The 19971-nt window shown below is 41.4% G+C and overlaps 1 protein-coding gene across 5 annotated transcripts in view; it reads right to left on the reverse strand.

Moving 5' to 3' along the window:
* tenm4 (teneurin transmembrane protein 4) overlaps positions 1–19971 on the reverse strand; it is a 146164-nt gene that overhangs the window by 29701 nt on the left and 96492 nt on the right. For 4 of the 5 annotated variants that reach the window (XM_076734712.1, XM_076734710.1, XM_076734709.1 and 1 more), the window contains 8 exons: positions 15453–15572; positions 11615–11876; positions 10013–10280; positions 9783–9926; positions 6835–7084; positions 6422–6442; positions 2842–3074; positions 1853–2007 (listed from right to left, as the gene is read on the reverse strand). In XM_076734712.1, the coding sequence (XP_076590827.1) occupies positions 1853–2007; positions 2842–3074; positions 6422–6442; positions 6835–7084; positions 9783–9926; positions 10013–10280; positions 11615–11876; positions 15453–15572 (1453 nt within the window). The remainder of the gene's footprint in view (positions 1–1852; positions 2008–2841; positions 3075–6421; positions 6443–6834; positions 7085–9782; positions 9927–10012; positions 10281–11614; positions 11877–15452; positions 15573–19971) is intronic. The other variant, XM_076734713.1, reaches the window with a different exon arrangement.

Raw genomic sequence — 19971 nt, forward strand, 5'->3', positions numbered from 1 at the left:
GCCAGGCTCTCTGGGTGGGGATGAAATATTTCTCAGTGCACCTGAAACAGCAGGTGCCAGCCTAGTGGAAGGGGCTGTGGCTCCTGGTAAAGGAGCTGGGCTATCTCTGCCTGCCAGTCCTTTGATGGCCAGTAAGGAGCGATGAGAATCACTGACAGGCCCTACTTGTGCACCCTGTCTAGGATGGGGGAGATCATAGCTATCGGGCAGAATGCACATAAATGAGCATGAGGCCACTGCCCGCTTCATTAACTAGGAAGCCTAGTTAATGATTCATCTACTGTATGTTTTTTTGTTGCAGGCTTGTTTTGTGGCTTTGTTTGGGTGGTGAGCGACAGAGCTTGAAAGTGCTCTCTCATGCCAATACAATAGGCTAATAAATCAAGAGCATGAATTAAGTAATCAATGGGCATGAATTATCAAAACAGGAGCACAAATTGCTTAATTGGGAGCATGAATTAATATTTTTCCCTCCATGACATCTTCCGAGCTTTGTAACAAAACAACTCTTAACTACTTTAGTTGAAAATTATAATGTCGGGAAAAAACAGCCATATGAAGGCTGCTAGAGTCTGCAAAAAGTCGGTCCAGTCACCTCTGAAGGGAAGCCACTGAGCTGGAGAGTGATGTGACCTCAGCGCAGCGTCCTTGCCTGGGGGATGTGTTCTGTCTGGTGTAGTGGTCTGGTTCATATGTGTGCACGTGTGTGTCTGCACATGTGTTTGTGTGCATCAGTGAACATACGTATATGCATGAATTGAGAGCCTGTGAGGTCACAGGTCATCTTCATCACTCCCCTACAGCTGTAGGTCAAAGGCCTTTTGCACTCGGGATGGTGTGCCACTGGACACAGACATGGAAGCTCCCAGGACTACAGTGCCACCTCTGGGTTCAGCACGGCTCTGTAACCCGTTCTATGTTTATTCCAGTTCTTGTGGGCTCCCCCACCCTAGACTGAGTCCTGTTAGCTGCTTATTTTTATTTCTTATTTGTATTTGCTTGTTAACCAAGAGTTGATTTAAATTTTGTTGTTCACTTGGCTGGCACAGCTGTGTTTGGAGCTGCTTTCCTGAATTCATAATCTTCTGGACCAGTGATATCCACCTCAGTGAATCCAGACCATCCTTGGTTTAATGAATTTAACATCCAACCTTCTGGTCAGAGACATTTCTGTAAAAATTAGGTGCAACATGTTCAATTTTTCATTTTATTCTACATGCAATAAACACATGTAATTCAAATATACCACCAACTGCTTCTTGCTCAACCAAACAGCCTTGATTATCAGGTCCTTATATATATATATATTTTAAATCACACAGACTCTTCATTGTATTTTATATTGTGCCTACAGTATTTCACTTTTAAAAATATTATCATATTGTGTTTTTATGTTTTTTGCTGCCTTGCTTCGTAACCAACTTCCTCTTGTTGAATAATAAAGATCTGATCTGACCTGAACTATTTCAGTCATCAGCTTTCATTCACAACAAATAACAACAGATGGATTACTGACATGGGCTTGTGTGAGCAGGAACAGCATTCAGTCTGAAAACTGGCAGTGAAATCCCAAATGAATGCTAAATGCCTGTAGGCTCTAACTGCCTTCCTCTACCTCAGCATCCACTGCAAGTACTGTGGATCTAAAAACTGGCATCATGCAGCCAATAAAAAAATGTGGATCAAAATGTGACCAAGAACCACTAGATCCACTCTAAGAGCTTACAGCTACAGAAATAAAAATCTCACATGGGGATGTAAGCATCCTGAAGGCCAGGGTCAGTCAAGGAGACTGGTGTAGGTTGAGAGACAGTGAGACACATGCCGGCTGCCCAGGTCAGAGAGGTCGTACCTGAGAGATGTCCATCACAGCATCGCAGCTGAGAGGTCGGGCAGAGGTCAGGTCATTGAAGCCCAAAAGAGTAGAGATGATACCATTCTGATCAATCCTGCGGATCATTGTCCCATCCACAAAGAAGATTACGCCGTACTTATCCACCGTAATGCCTGCAGGTAAAAAGTCACCCAGTGAACAAAGGAGGAAAATATCCACTGGTTATTTATCTGTGAATTTAATGTGAGGACAGAGCACCGCTAAATGACAATTAAGCACTATTTACTGCAATAAAAATTAAAGACTAATCACAGCAATGAAAACTAATGTGAGGATTGATTTTTTAAATCAATAACGTAGAACAATAGAAACATCAAACGAGATGAAGAGCACTGTCTGTATTGATTCTATTACAACAAAAATTGAATCAATGCAGTCTCTTTCTCTCATGCTCTCCCAGCCTCAAAAAGTAATGCAACTGAGAGTGCTAACCCTAGCTATGCAAATCTCTGTATTACTCTATTACTTCAGGGCCTGTAAAACAATATTTAAGTAGCTATGAACATCTAGTCTGCAGTAGTTACAGCAAAATGTCGTATTTTCAACATACTGGACTACACAATACACGTTGCACATTTGAGCAGGACTTGAGTGTTATTTCAGTACGAGATTCACAATGTCATCCAAGCGCAGGACAAAATGTAAGCATGTGAGCTAATGACTAATGCATCATCCCAATATGGAAGCAACAAAAAAAGAGGACCCTGGAAGCACATGGAAAGGCAAGATATAAAAAATAAATTGAATTTTAAAAATAACTGAAGCTAGTAAGCTACATGTATGTAGTTAGTGATGGAGATAAGAGAAGAGAATTTAATGCCTGAAAACTGAAGAGTATTGATCTAGCCTCTGGGACTACTGTCTTAAACTATCCAACAAGCAAGTCTACTTGAGAAGAAAAGACAAAACAAGACACTACATTGATTATAATAACATCCACACAATACCTCGTGGGTTAGTGAGAGTGGCCTCAGCAGCCTTTCCTCCATCCCCGCAGCGAGTGTCATCATATGGCAGACACTGGTCACCAGTTCCAGCCACCAGCTCCAAATTCTTGGCCACATCCTTCACAACATTCAGCGATTTCACCTTGAACACCTTCCTGCTGCTGGTGTCTGAAAGGTACACAGCACCATTCACAGGACTGGTAGCCAGGTAGTACTTATGAGCAGGGCTGTTGCTGAGGGAAGGAAAAAGAGAGGAAGAAGCCAAAGTCAATAAAGCTGGAAGGGCTACAGTGCTTTCAATAAGAAACATTGTGTAATACAATTAAAATGGATTCAAAAGCCATTTAGAGAGTCAATTGGGCACAATTACAGTTTAAACCAAGGACATGGAAAAAGAAAAATAGAATGAGATTAAACATGACATAATGGTGGAGCTTAGAACTCATCTACAATACAGTCAGCTTAGTTAGAAATCCCTGTTGTCAAAAGACAGTGGAAACTCCACTCATCTGAATAGGCTGTCTGTGTATCGACATACACACAGCAGACATATGTGAAAACACTGTTTATGCATAGATGCAGATACAGATGTCTAGTTTCTTTCAAATTATTGAAACACTTGAAATGTTGGAGGGGGTCCAGAGTTAGGATGACAAAGAGAAATGAGGGTCTAGTGGGACTCAGTCAGCAGGGTACATTGATCCTTTGACAGAAATCCTAATTACTCCCCCCATCCCTGACCGAAGAAATCTCTGTGATATCATCTGAAAACAACAACGTGACACCACGGAGTCTGTACAGTAGCAGTGGCCTGGTTAATCCTAGAAGGAGTACAAACAAGTATGTTTTCTGTTTCCCTTGGGACCTTTTTAGAGAAATACAAATGCATAACTGAAGCAACAATCCGAGCACACATCCAGCAGAGATCCCAGCACAGAAAAAACAACCTATTACAGTGAACTTCCAACCCAGTCAACAAAGTAATCCTGTCCACAGGAGGTCGCCCAACCTGACAGATGGACAATACAACCAAATGTAACCAATGCTGCTTTGGCAGGATGCATACAACCTATTGGCATACTCAACACAACTAGAAACACCCCAATGGCACTATACACTTGTGGATAGAGACTATAGGCAGGACTAATCTATTTTGAAAGTGGTGAATTTGACTGACAGATTTGACAGACTTGTCTGCGCTCCCATAAATACAGCACATGGCACAGATGGTGCTTGGATAAGAGGCCTTTTCTCTACAGGTGCCACCAACATGAAAAACAGCTCGATGATCCCTTTGAACTAGTTCTATTAGTTGGCTAACTGACTCTAAGAAAAGTTATCAGCAACAATTTGGCTCATTTTATTGAACTGCTAAATCATGAAGACCTTTATGAAGCAAAAATGCGAAACATTTGTTGGTTCCAGCTTTACAAATATGATAATTTGTTGCTTTTCAAAGTAGTTCTACTAACAAAGTAGTTAATAGAATAAAATCATTGGAAACTGACCATTGTTTCTGACCGGGAATTAGTTAACAGTTCAGAAATTTAGTGCTTAGCGCCACCTTAAAGAGGAGCCGAGTTATCAGGGCAGGACACAACACAGATCTGCCAGACCTGATAAGCATTATGGAGAAACCTGTCAGCAGGGCGTCATTCAAAGTGGATTAAGAATTTCAACTATAACCTTGAGGGTTCTTTTAGGGCTTATAGTCGGTATGACAGTGCCAAAGCTTATATTTTTATAACACAACACGAAGAAAGACTAGTGGATCTGTGGAATTGTCAACTCCAGTACATAATTTTAAATGACAATTGACCTTCAATGAATCAGTGATGACAGGACACTGCAGCGAACCTCAGGCGCACATGTCACAATCAGCCCACTGACCAAGTTGACTGATATGTTGGTCTACAGTACATTCCAGGTACAGAACAACAACTGCTGTCTTTGAGTAGGTCAGTGGCAAGCCTCAATAACTGGATTCCACTTTGCATTCTATCTGCCATGTGCAATCAGCTGATACCTTATCAGCTCCCAGTTGCATGTAGAACAGTGCTGGTCCCCCACCGTGTTTGAAACTATGAGGCGTTATCCCCTGACCTTGAGCTATGGCCACATACTCCATCTATATTCACTGACAACATCTAGTTTGTAGAAGATAATTGGATTTTGCTGCATGCTGGCACGACAATGGAGGGAGCGTGGTTGGAGTGGATGGGGACATCCTTAGTAGGGGGTCAATGAACATTGTAGTGAGATCACCCACCTCCCAGTCCTATCACTAGCTCACACATGCACAGGAGGCAGCCGACCGTTTTATACAGACACATGCTGTGTTTTCCTGGATAAATCTCCTCTTAATATGCAAATGTATTTGGGATATCGAGACCAAAGGGACAGAGCTTTGACATTTCTTTAGTTTTGTCAGTTGGTGCCTGTAAGCACATTAACATTTTTGCTCTGCACAAAGTCTTTTGAGATATTAAGGCTGAGAAAAGATACAACGCTGCTGCAAAGCGACTGAAAAAGCAATACAGTGTTTGGTCATTCTGGAAAATAGAGGCCAGTGACCAGCATCACTTGGCTTTTCATCCTCAGTTTGACTACATGTTCCCCAGCTGAAGTCATGACCCTCTGATAGAAAATCAATCAATTGTCCTTTACCTGAGACACGGTATCTAATGACAGCACACAGAGATTTTCCTCACTGCCACCTGCCAAGGAAAATTACAGTTTTGTATCTTAGGCAACAAATGAAACATTTATGAAACTCAGCATAATCAGTCTTTGTATTGACAACGTCAGAAAGGTCTTGATTAAATTATGTGATCATTTTTTAACCTGTAGTATGCGGTGCATTTGACGTGTATTTGATAATAAGGGAAGGTGTTTGAGAAATAAATGGGGCACATTTTATTTTTCATATAATTGAGTTCAAAAGCACCATAAACTACAGTCTCTTAATGATTATGGAATTGCATTAACACCTCTACGACACTGTCAACAAAAACTGAAAATGATGTGTTTCATAAAAGTTGGATTTCTTGCAGCATGGTTCTGTTAGACTACAATGGATGTATCCAAGTATCCTTAATAAAACTGGTTCTATATCCCACTGAAATGCTGAAATTCCTTGACAGATGGCAACCCACAACCATTCTAATTAGAGCCACACATTAAAGAGGGTCATACTAGTAATACTAGATTACTAAAAACTTCACATGATTTGGGGTAATATCAGCTGTAGTATATTAAATTCCATTGTCAATCCCGAGGAAAAATGTAGCCTCCACTGAGCCCACAATGCAAGCTGCATTCTCTCTTTGCAGTCACCCATACAGATGCAAACACACGGTAGTGAACAAGGCACTGAATCCAAAGATTAAGTAAGCTCTGGGGACATAGTTAAACCACTAAAACTACAGCTTTATAAAGATGAAAATTATAGTAAGTATCTGAAGATATGATCTTCTAGCTGCTCACAAGAGCGTGGCTGAAAAGGTCACTTCAACATCAAGTACAGTATATGGACTGTACCCTTTTCTGTATTAATTCAAGCAAATACTGTCCTGCTTACCTATGCCTGAAGTCTTTATTTCTGTCAGAGTTTGCAAAAAGGAGCAGAAAATGAGAGGAAGACAAGGGAGAGAAAATGTTAGTTGTTAGTGGATGGAATGAATTAAAAGAGAACCAGAAAGAAAACATTATATTTCTTATCTACTCAAAACTGTCCTTTCTGACATTAACAAAGAAATGAATCTTGTCATAGAACGCCTTCTGCTACGACGCAATTACTTCAACTTCAGCCCATATCAGGGCCAAACTCCAGCTGATACAGGTGAATGAGAGAGGCAGGACCATCAATCCTGGACCTTTAGGGCATTTCTGTCTATCTCAATCGACCTCAGTGGTTTATGACCTGTGTGCAAGCCCATCTGAGCTCATGGTCCTGAGTTCTGAGTCAATGTTACTAGGCTACTCCTTCTTTACCTGAGCTCCAGGACGCTGGTGACATTCCCAGTGGTAAAAATCCTCCTCACATAGTTGAAGTCGCCCACATACAGACTTCCATCTGAGCCACAGGCCAGAGCCACTGGGGCCAGCAGCTTGTTTCCGTCAGCAAGGCCATTACAGCTGGGGCAGGAGATGCTGCGCCTGCGCCCGTTCCCCATCACGCTGCCGATTACAGGAGGCTGCTGGGAGATGAAGACGTTCTCCCCATTGCCCATATGAAGAATACCTGATGAGGGCACAGGAAAGAAACAAGTAATACCTGCAACCTGTTTCGGTTGAGCGGAGTTTGAAGACGGGGCTCTATTTGCCTGAAATTGGATGCAAGCAAAAATGCAGGTGCAGACCAGCAGAGCGAGTGAAAATGTGGCTGACTGGTTTAGGGCTATTCTGGTGACCAGAGGTGGGCTTAAACAAAAGGCAGTTAAATCAGCCTTTGACAGCAGAAGACTGTTTTCTACTAAGCAAAGAAGTGCATCCAGGCCAAGAAAAACTTTTCAGAGGCATTATTATACAGCAGCCCAATAATGAATACACAGCACCCAAAAAGACACTTAAAATCTTGTTCATGTGTAATGATGTACAAAAAGCTATACAAGTATACAACTGCAAGAGTATGAAATGTGTTACCATTATTAAGAAGTAAGACTGCACTTCTTAACACATTTATATAACACCAAATCACAACAGAAAATGTCTCAGGACACTTTACATACAGAGCAGGTCAGGACCATACTCTTAATCTACAGAGGCCCAACAATTCCCCCCTGAGCAAGCACTTGGCGATTACAATGTTTGCATCCAATTAGTCATATTTAGGTATGTTTACCAGCATATATTAATCCCACCTCCGCAAACTGTTCATGCAATTCACATTATTGCATTTGCTAAACGTTCCCAATTAAATCTTTTCACACAGAAAACAGACATTCTTCATTGATTATACAGAGGAAATCCTGTTGGTATTTCTGCTTAAATATAAAATGCTACTTCTGCTACATTTTTGAAGGCACTCAAGACACATCCTGATGCTGGCTGATGTAATTTGCATATAAACTTGGAATCTGTAGAGAATAGCATTGAAGTCTGGTGTGTAGAGATGCGTAGAGGGCTGTATAAATATGTTTGCAAATTCCCTGTCAGAAAATTTAATCAATTAATTAAGACACTCATGCTGCTTGATGTGTGTGTAATAATGTGCAGTGCAGTTAACAAGTGGCAAGCAAAAGGATTAAAATGGGATGCTCATGTTGCTCTGTTTCTGTTGGATGAGTGAGTAGGCAACTGTTTGCATTGCAGCACATTACTGATGGGAACGTGTTAAGCTGAGACTATTCAGGGCTCTAATGCTGCAACTCCCTGTATGCTAGTGGTTCAAAATTGCTTAATGCAATTTCAAATGTATATGAGATGAAAATTTTAAAGGAGAGTGACAGTGAACTCATAGATGTGATTCTGTAGAGGTCTGTGTGCACACCTCTGCCAAATGAAGCCATGAAAATTGCTCTTTGTGCCCGTGTTTGCAGTAAGAGGTGGTCTTAGCGGATGGAAACACAGACACAATTTCACACCAAAATGGGGACAAAAACCCCCTGGCCCAGGTGGAGCCAGAAAAAAATCACAAAAATTTACTTTTCTTGATTAAAAATGATATTGTGCTTGCTTTTCTACCTCCACTGGCTCTGCTCACGAAGACAGAAAGAGCTGTATAGTTTATGTGCAGGCATTCAGGCATGCATCCACACACATGCACACTATGTTTTATTAGTCTTGCCAATCTACTCTTGGAAAATGTTCAAATATGTAAATGTAAAGATGTTTCTGCTGCTGAATCAATGTAATCATATTTGAAATTCAGCATCTGCGTGTCTCCGGTAGTTTTTCTGCTTTTGATGGAACTTGGTGACCTGAGTTTTTTTAGCAGCACAACATTTGGTCTATCAGAAAAGATCAGCCAAGCATCCCCTTCCTGGGACATGATTTAATCTTAGGGGCTGCTGCTACAGGGAGTAGCAGACTGACAGCAATTAAATTAGGGATGATTCTAAAAATGCTGGGCATGAACGAGACATGGAGGTTGCCAAAGCAGAGGATGGGCTAGAGGAACTGGCAGCGGAGGTGTTGAGGGGACAAGGAGAGGCTCTCTCCTCCCTTCAGACAGCACATTCAGACTCAGCAGGTTTAGCGTGACGGATCACAGTGCAACCTTCCTGAGCATTTTTCATATAAGTATGCCTCATCTCCTCTGATGAGCCCTTCCGACACAAACAGAGTGTGAAGCGTAGCTAGTGACAGGTGCTGCCCAAAGTTTTCTCTCTTCATTCCTACTCCTGCCTTTCAGGAGTAATTTGCTGGCAATAAGAAAATTGACCCCCCTCACCTAAAAATGGACGGTAATAAAAAAGTCAGATCTATCTAAGGTTACATGACACTGCTGAATTGAAAAAGCTTCAAGAAGTGTTACAGGCTGGGAAGAAGATTCAATGTTACACTAAAAGCATCATCTAAGGTACTGATACTGGTACTGGTCATGGTGGTACTGATCTACATTCTTCAGAATATGTATAAAATTGGATAAGAAGTGGCCATCTATAGACTAACACCACCAAAAATAAACCTATTATTTTGTCCTAATGAGATTTAATTTCATGGAACAAGTACAAAAAAGCTACTTATAAATGAAATGCAATTGAAATTCCAATACAAATTTTATAAAATAATTCTTACATTTTATATCAATGTTCAATCAATCACTGACACAAATCCCAAAAGTAAGTACAAATGCAGAGACACAAAAACTTAACAAAGGAATAAATAACGTGTTAAAATGAAGATTTCTTGAGGCACAGAATGAATTTTTGAGTAGGTGTTTTCATGAACAAATGGCTGGAAATGGGAATTTAAAAAGGGTATACTAGATGACTCACCACTCTGGATATTTAAAGCATGGTGCTTGTCTACAGTCCATCCTCCCAGTTTGGAGGCAGTGGTTTCATAGCCTTGTAGAACAGCAGTCCTCTTCTCCCACAGAATAAGGTCTGGACATGACTCATACTCAAAACCCACAGACACTAAAGAAAGGAGCAAAACGACAATTAGTGAACCACATCTGGATAAAAAAGCAAAAAATACGCATGATATACACTTGATAACTTACCAAAAGCTTCAGACAAGCCATAGACCTTCTGGCTGTAGACATCAGCCTTGTCCCACACGAAGTCGTACGAGAGGTTTGGAGCTGCAGGAAACCACTTTGTGAACAACCTGCCTTCCACAGCCACCATGAGGTGAACCTTCATCAAGTTGAAGGGGATCGTGGAGTGGGTGAGGGTCACCCTCAGTATTGACTTGTACCCTGGGGTCCTGCTACTTAAATAGCTGAGTTTCATATCTGTTCCTGGTATAGGCACTTCCTCCTGTAGAGACTGTAGGCAAAAACAAAACGTATCAATAACAGAAAGCAAACATAAATCATCACGCTCACTGACAGGAATAGTAAATATTAAGATGATTACAATTCTCTCTCCAGTGTTAAGGTATGATTAATAAGATGCCTCTCTAATGCTTCATTTCACACAAATTATCAATTTGTCATTCCTTTGGTAAGTGGCCAGTATAACCTTTTTTACATATTTCTCATAGCCTTACCCCCGACCAAATATACGGACCCATGGGAAGATTAAAAACATCAATTAGAGGGCAATTATATTCAAGCGTTACAGCGAATCCATTGAAGGATTTCTTCATTATGTACTCCAGTGAGTATATTTCATAATTGATTTAATAATAGCAAGTCCTTCATTAGGACAATAGCCTTCCCTCCAATCCATATGACAATGGCATCAAAGGAGTGCCCTTGGGCTCAGGGCTTACACAGTCCAATAATATATAGAGTAATAAGAGTTAGTTTAGCAAGAGACAACGTTACGGCCTTAGGAAATTTCCACTGAGGTCAGACCTGTAACCTCTTCATGATTCAACAGTAGGTCAGCAGCAGTCAGACATTGTACGGTGTTTGCATTTAGGACCAAAGGTCGACACGACTGGTGTGGTTGACCAACTCTTTCTGTTCTAACTGAGTCACCTCTTGTCGTCTGTCTCCAGAGCACAGAACAAGATGTAAAGCAACATTTAAAACTGTTTATCAAAGCAACGTTGTTCCGAGGACATGCCACTTACAGCGTGATGCGCTTCTTTTTAAATGTTCATAGAGTGTAGCTATGCCTGGCTAATAGATATGAATTCCTTTGGGACAAGGGACAAGTGTAATTTGGACCATGTTCCTGTATGGTGCTCTTATAGCTCAAGGAACAGGCTGCTAAAAATAGACAGGACTCCATACTGAATTCAGCAATATGCCATAAATCTAATGAAGCAAAGTGGGAGACAAAGTAATTAGAGAAGGGCACAGAGATGCCTGCTGGACATACAGTAGCCACACATTCACCTGCACACACAAGTCTGTGCTTGCAACAACAAGACACATACACATGTGGACAGATATTAAAATATATACAGTCATGAAATATAAAAGCAAATCCTTTCCAGCGGATGCTTAACTTGGGAGACTACAACACAGGAGAAATTAAAAAAGTCCAGGCTGTTTTCTGTGTATGCATCATCATCACTCTGCAGCGAGACAGTACAATGCACATTGTAAATCGCCGAAGTTCCGCAGACCAATTACACCAGAGAGATAAGATCACAGCACTGCCATGAGCCAGAGTCACTAATACACTTGTGCTTGAGGAGCGGTCACCTGGATTTCGGGTACGACGGTCCGCCTCTCGGAGCAGGAACCGGCGAATGCGGTGAGCGGAGCTGGAGACACCACGGGGCTGGGCCTGGCGAAGCTGCTGAGGTCACAGCTCGGGATGTCATTCTCCTCATGCCGCATGACGATGGTATCCATGACAAAGAAGCGTCCCCATGGCAACCAGAGCGTGTGCTCCTGCGTGATGAATGGAGCGCGCTCAAAGTGCAGGGCTACGGCTATGCCCCCGTTGGTCACCAAGTCAAAACTGGAACACAGACAGGTGCGATGACAGAGAGGATGAATATTGATATACATACAGTGACGCTAAATTATATGTTTTTCAAATAAATACTGTGAAAATCTCCATTAGCAATGCATGTAATCGGCTGCATGTTGAGGATTAAACCATACCACAATTTACTGTGAATATAATGTCTATTTTCTAATTAAGTGTTGTTATAACACATCAAACAGTAATAAATCCATGTTTTAATAAGTGAAAGCTGTTCAGAAAGGATGGTGTTTTACTATTTAGCATTATCTTTGGAGCACACAGTCTGGAAATACAAAAGGATGATTAATCACAATGTCAGAGCACATCTCTTAATTAATGTCATAATCTATATATTTTATTTGAAGAACGGAAAATAGTAGATGCAGGCTTTAAGCTCAGGCATGAGCGTGTGTAATGCACTGTTCCTGTGCTCACATTTATATGTGAGAGAGAGGTTTGTGCCGCAGGATGCAGGCAGCTGCTGCTTCTCTATCGATCCCTTAGATGAAGGCTGTCCACTCTAACATCAGTCTAAAAGCCCTGCAATGCAATCCCATCCACTGTTGCATTTAAGGGCCTCTGCCTCTGATATGACCTGAGTTGGTCTCAATAAACAGGCTGCACTCTGCCGATTTCATCATCTCCAACTGCTCCATGGTGACAACAGCATGCCTGCACCTGCGCTGGACTTCTGCAGCTCTTGTCACTTCTCTCTAAGAGGCAATTAGCACCTGGTCACCTACAGGCCCGTGGGACAGGGCCTCATCCTCACACGGGAAGTGTCTTTTCCAAATTACAGGTAAAAAGCAGGTCCTAATAGTGTCCTCTAAACAACCTCCCTCTTGGTTGAAGCTACTATATAAAGAATTTGCTAAGTCTAACCTCCTTTGAGGATAAACATCTGATTGGCTACGGCGATAAACAAAGGTTTGTTCCACCTTTGGTGTTTTGCCCTTGCCTGGGAGTGAGTAGACTGAGTCCAGCAGTACAGGGACTGCAGAGCGGATGGGGGCTGTGATAGTGGTGCCCTTGTGCTGCCGTGATCCATCAGTAGCCATACAGCTGCAGCCGGTCAGTCTGCATGACACCTGGCAGGCTCAGGCTACGCTCGCTAAAAACACTTCTGGACAGATACTCATGGGCAGCGTGGCCAATCGATGAAGGGATTCACTGGCTGTTATCAATCATGACAACAGCCTTAAGCCATGTGACAAAACTTATTAAGCTACCTACAACAGGCTTGCTTGTGTATGCCCTCGGGGAATGCATTGAGCTCAAAGAGTTGAGCCTGCTGCTGAACTTGGCGTCCAAATTACACGCAATCATTCCTAAGCCAATGCAGACTTGTAATGAACTGGAAATACTTGATGTTCAAGTGAATCAAGGACACAGCAAAAAGTTGGCATGAATGAATAAAGACTGTATACATGTTCAGGTAACAGGTAATTGGTGGGCATGTATGATTACAGTGAGTAAGAGAATACAAGTGTTGGTTCCTCATCAATTAGAACCTCAGTTAGATCCTCATTTATTAGTATGACATCGACTGATGTTTGTCGTAGTGGTAATAGTAGTAAGAAGAACAAAAACGAGATCAATATTACAGACGGGATCTTTTAACAAACTTCCAAGCTGTAACGATCCTCACAAGCACTTAATAATGTAATAAGCTGGAATCCACGTCAGCGTTTTACTCATTATTGGAGAAAAGCATAAAAGGGAACAGGTGTGTCTCACTGCTCAGCCAGTCAGAAAATGGCTACACAGCTGGAAAGAAACTAAACTAACCTCTTTTGTTTAGGCCAGAAAACTTTTCAAGACAGTGGAAAAGGTAATTTAAAAACTAAGCCTTTGGACAATAAAGAACACATCATAAAAATGAGTTGAGACAGCATTCCCATTTCTAAGTGGCTGAACAGGTGCATTTCTGATTTCACGCTGCACTGAGCCAGTTTACAGTGATTGCAGGGGAGTTGCAGGAGACTGGGCATGTTTACAGGGGAACCTGAGAGATGGAGTAGTGTTTACACATATGCTAGAAGGGAGAAAAGAGTATAGAGCTTCGTGAGGGGAAAAACTGAGTGATGCTTAAGAAAAATGGGACACACATAAATGGGAAAAGGATAGAGATGAGGGAAGCCAGTGCAGTGGAAAGGACATGAGACATGGGCTCAAGGAAAGTACAGGAAATAAGTGAAAGAGTAGCACCCAGAAAGGAAAGGCTTAAGGACAGTGGGGGTTCGGAGGAGGAAGGCTGTGAAGGGATGGAGAGCAGATGAAGTGAGGAAGGTGAAGATGATGAGGTGAAGATGAAAGATTTTTGTAAAACTAGGAGGAAGAGGAGACTGACAAGAAGATGGAAGGAATGAGGAAAAGCAAGAATGATCAAGATCAAACCAGCGGCTAAGATGTGGGCCTTTAGAGTGTCTGTGACTGATAAAAGTGTCAGGAGGAAGTGGGGCTTGGAGAGCAAACACCAATTCATGCTGTGCTGTGACAGAAGGGCTTCTCTTCCACAAGGTCTTACTATCACTGACTACTTTGAGAGATACAGGGGGGTCGGTGGTAGTGGGTGTGAACCGTACGCATGTGCAATCTGAACCAAAAGACATATCCACAAAAGAAGAAATTACATACACTATTAGCCAAAGTTTTTCTCTCAGGCCTTTCTCTTTCACTCCAAGAAAACAGTCTGAGGTTTTTGTCTGGATTTCTCTGAGAAACTCTCCTGGTGGCAAAGCAGCTGGCACAGTCGTTCAAAGAAAGCCAAACAGAGAAGTCAGACTTTTTCCACTTGTTTTATCCGAACACTTCAACACACATCAATTTATCTTTCTCCAAAGGGGCTCCACTGGTACTATAATGAAACAGCAAGGAGCCAGATGATGAATCTATTGGTTTCCTGTGTCTTGCAGAGGATATGTGAATTTTTGCAGGGAAGATTTTGGTAATGAGATATGTCAGTCAGTGCAATTTAGCAATTTTATTTTTATGTTTTAAATTACCACACAACTAGCTGACTTCAGGTTCAGGGTTATTTTGTCACATATGACACTGATGGGGAAAAAAAATATTATTCAGCTACAACAAGAAATTAGACAAACACAAAGCAAATTAATTGCAGATCTGAGGCCTCAACTTAAATGTCTCACTTAATTCTCTAAATCTTCCATTGTCAAATAAATAATGTCCATCTGCACTGTTTCTTAGCCCCAGTGAGCTGCTTTGAATTGGCATATTTTATTCTTTCCCCTCCCTGCTGCTACTGAAGCATAACTTATGAGTGTACCAGAAGGGCTTTGTTTGATTTCTCTGGGAATTGAGCCGAGAATTCCAAAATTGGACCAAATGAAAGCACGATGCAGATCAATGGCGGCACAGTTTGTGGTGGCAACTGTGTTTTTTCCTTCCATCATTAGAATTCAGCACAGCTAAACAACACTATTTGACAATAATATAAATATCATTGTCACATTTCTGTACAGCATATTTAGGTGGCAGTTAGTGGCATTTGCACTGCATTGGTTGTTTGTGTGTGTGTGTCAGTAAGAAGAAGAGGGCTCTTACCTTCCATCCTGCCTCGTGATTGTGTAACCATATGATGGGCTGTTGATGAAACTGATGTTAACTCCAACCAGCGGTGTTCTATCCGAGGTCACTACTTGTCCACGAATGACGCAAGCATGGCTGCAATGGAGTGAGAAAGACCAACACCATTACAATGATGGAATACTTGAACAAACTTTCTATGAACAGGTTCATGCAGGTAAACCAGTACAAATAAATACAATCCAAAAACAATAGTCCTGCAGTAAATCTTGTAAATGAGTGACCAAGACTCATTCAGGATACACTGAGAGCTGATTGCTGAGACAACATTCAGAGGTACCTGGTCACCCCTGAGAGCACTGTAGGCATTGTAATGCCAGGTGTGAACTGACTTACTTACAGCGTGATTGGACCACCCATGACGCATGTTAACACCACGTATAAACAGGTTATTGGCTTGCATTATATTGTTGTGTTTCTAATGTAGTCTGTGTACCTCGTATAAGCAAATGGAGATGGATAACAAATAAATATACAGTAAGTATGGATGTTACCAAAACAAAATAATGTAAACAATAAAAGCAAACAGCCATAACAGAAACAGCACCTCCTAGGATGTCTCTAAGGGTTTTTCTAGCCAGAACGGAGGGATAATGAGATAAGAAAGCTTTACTTTGCTTTTGCTCTAATTAAAAAAAAAAGAGGATTTATCTTTTCCATTACAGAATACAACAGAGGGATATAATAGGACTGCAGACTGCAAGACTTGCTTGGCTGGTTATCAAGACCTCGACAGATTTCCAGACTGACATCAGGGCTCCAGAAGCTGCATAAATTAGATCTGATCATCAGTCCCCACCAATCAATAGTGGGAAGCTATCCAAATTCACCTCCTGATCTTACTGAACTGATGAGTTGAGACCTTGCTGTATCACGTCTCCCTTGTCGAGTTCTGCCCTCATCATTAACAAGGCCCAGCTCATGGTCAGCCATCGTTTCTGTAGTCGTTTGCAAAAAATCCCCTAACAAATGCCTCACTGTCACTTTTTCATTAGTCCACGGCTATTTTTAATACATTTGGGTCTTAAACACTGCCATGTACTGGAAACAATTAACACTAGTGTGTTAGTAGCTGCCCTCAACATGTCCTTACCAGAGGCAAGATCATTCACCCCACACTACCCTGGTCCCCAGGAACCCAGTTTTATGTTAATTAGGCCGTGTCCCCTTCAGAAGACCTTGGCTGTCCACCACTGCACTGTAAACAAGCAAGGAGATACTGCTCTGAATCCTTGGGCTCATACCCAAAGATCTATCTTGCATTTACATAGAATTACTACTAAAGTTAACCCAGCACTGGCCTGGCTGTCTACGATTAATCATTCATGGCGACAGTTTATTTTAGAGTCTTGTTTGAAGAGGCAATCATCCACATTTTCTTCAGATGAAGCTGTGAAAGTGGAACTATCTCCTTCCTGCCTCTGTGAACCACATGGGGAGACGATTCCTCGCTGTCAAGACAAATGATTTAAATATTGACATCAAATACAACAGAAAGAAAGAGCAGCAAAGGAAGCATGAAGCATTCGCTGCAGAAACTTCCCCTCCATGTGAGATTTCACTAGTCCAAGAGGATTCACAAAGTCAAAAGAGACTTCGCAATATCTCCAGCCTCCAGTTTATCATACATCATCCACAGAGGGCAAAGTGAGGACAAGTGAAAAATAAATAGGTGAAGCCCCTGGACTCAGCAAGAAATCATCTCTGCTTTATCTCTGTTGAAGATATTATGGATAACAAGCCTTAGTCTAGTCGAGTCTTTGGGCGGATTGATGTCATGTAAGTAATGTTAACACACAAAGCTGATATCCCTCGCCGCTTCACTACATTTGAATATGATGAACTTGCACCATTTGAACAAGCCATTGTGAATTTACTTTCCATTCCATGTCATAACTGGAAAAATGGAACTATCAAACTATCAAAATTGAGGGTGTGAATGAAGTTTGATTTATGACAAACTGCCCATTTCGGCTGAGGTGGGTGAGGAGCTCTGGAAAGTAAGAGACTGTTAATGAAACTGAACAACCTCAGACTAAAAAAAAAGTCACCAATAAGCATGGAAGACATACAGCCGTCACACAGCATAAATTTGCCACAAAATCGGAAAATGCCCCTTTACCAGCATGTAATGGTGAGGGAACTACACTGCTCTGTGGTATTTCAGGCAAAATCTAAAAAATGCATGGCAGACTTAAGTATAGAGAACTTTCAATGAGCTACGCTAATAAATGGTACCATCACCGCAGAAGCAACAAAAACATCATTACCCACACAAATGACTTGATTACAGGGTAAACCCTGCCGCAAATATAAGCATGTCACTGCAGCTCTCTCTTCCCTGCCTGTATGCTATCAAGCATGCTGAAGAGCGTAAAATAAGGATACGTCAGTAGAAATTTGTAGCCCTCCAAGTATACAGTATAATGCTGCTAAAAGGGTTTTGAGCACACTGAGAACAAAACAAACAATAGATTTTCTGACACTAATGGCCTAATGCTAATAAAAGAGTTATAAATAAAATAATAAAAGCACAAGACTGTAAATGAAGCCAATGGCTTCTGCCTTGCTTTTATAAGCCAGCTATCAATCTTTGCCCAAATTGTTCCATGGACAAAGTCCCTGTTTACTATTCTCGTCAGCATCCACTGCTGGGCCTTGGCAGTCTCTTGTATTATGTGTCATGGTGGAGAGTCGAGACGTTTTATGCAGTGGCAGATGCGTTATTCAGTGGCACCTCTGCAGCTTTTTGTGGTGGGAAACATCAGAAATAGCAGTCCAACATGTCTAGCAGCATGAGGAAGTGGTTAATGGATCAATAAAGAGATGATCAAGTGACCAGGGCAGGGATATCAGGAAGATGCTGAAGCCCAGAGCCCCCTGTCAAAACCACTCATATCTGTCGGTGGGTGGGAAATGAATACCAAGCATGAATAATAGATTATCACTGATATTTTTAGGTGAGCTGAGGCCTCCAATCTTGCAGCTCATCTCTAGATTCTTGATTTTACTTATTTATAGCTGCATCTTCTTTTGAGAGAGACAAGAGTATTACTCAACCTTCTACGCCTCTTCCTCTGTCCAGTGAAGAACTGCGAAATGTTGAGTGGTTCTTGAAAGCCAGAAAAAGGTCAATGAGGGAAAATGTCACAAAATGTGTTACAAGTGCTTTTCTCAAGTATCGGCTGACACTACCTCAAAAAGTTCAAAAACAGGCAGAGTTTGAGTTTTGGATCATATAATTCATATGATTTTTTTTCTTTTTGTGCACACTAAGCTACTGCTGCTGTCTGATCATATGCAGATAACCAACTAAGCAATAGAAAAGCATAATGTTGAATCTGGACTGAGATAAAAACATGTTTTACTGCAAACAGTGTGGTAAGATTTAATGCAGTCTACATTATGTTAGCAAACAGCACATTATTTTCATATCTCAACAAGCACTCAATACTTAGTTGTTTTGTGTTGCAAATTATATGAAAGGAAATTATCCTGCTTGAGGACACTTTCGAAATCAATTTTCCCTTCAAGAACAAAGCAACAGCTCTGCTGGACTAAAAATAGGGACGTCTGAAACCACAACCTTCTGCCATCAATTTGAAAAAAAGAAAAAGAAAGGAAAAGCATTAAAAAAGCCTCAAATAACAACGTCAAGCTATGAAGTTTGTTTGTTTTTGTCTGCTGTTTTTGAAACCATTGTATAAATTTTAAAAAGAGGCGAAATATTCTCAACTTATTTTATTCGCAATTCATTTTGCTTTGACTGTCTGTTTGTTTCACAGGAGTATAGTAAGCCAAGATGAGAAGCATCCACAAGCAAGTGGGATGCAAATAAGGTGACACAGCCTCACAAGCGATTAAAGATGAAAAGAGAAGGAGACAAAGGAAACGAGAGGCAGGGGAATCTTATGGGACTTTGACAGCCATCCTGCCTGATATGAAAGCATCTCAGATTCCATGGCTGGGGTGTCGTGAGCTCTGCCTCTGGGAGTGGGCCTCAGATGGATTACAGTAAAAGTAATCACAATACATGAATATGAGATGCCTGTCGTGCCAGGGAATGCTCCTTGCTTTTTGCCACATTCGATGTATGTCCATCATCATCTGTTTATCCTCCTTCCAGCTGTGCACGCCACCAGTCCCTGCCCATCTCAACCTCCACTGCCTGTAGCTGCCTCCCCTCACTCACACAGACTACTTGGTCTTGGTTAAAAAAACAAACATTTTCCATGTCATTGCAATAAGCACAGCATTGTAATTGCACTGGCCTGTGCGTAAAAACCTGCACCTGAAATATCATTACCTGAATTACACAAAAAGTGATATTGGCTAAAACTTCAGACTAGATCACTGTTAAACCCAATGGAAATGGGCAGAGCTACACAACGCTGATACAACAAAGTTAAAATGTGAAACACATTAATTCCAGCAATTATTAATTTAACTGAGTCAACTGAATGAATATGATCGAACA

Source organism: Chaetodon auriga, chromosome 7 (assembly GCF_051107435.1).
Source record: "Chaetodon auriga isolate fChaAug3 chromosome 7, fChaAug3.hap1, whole genome shotgun sequence".
Taxonomy (NCBI): domain Eukaryota; kingdom Metazoa; phylum Chordata; class Actinopteri; order Chaetodontiformes; family Chaetodontidae; genus Chaetodon; species Chaetodon auriga.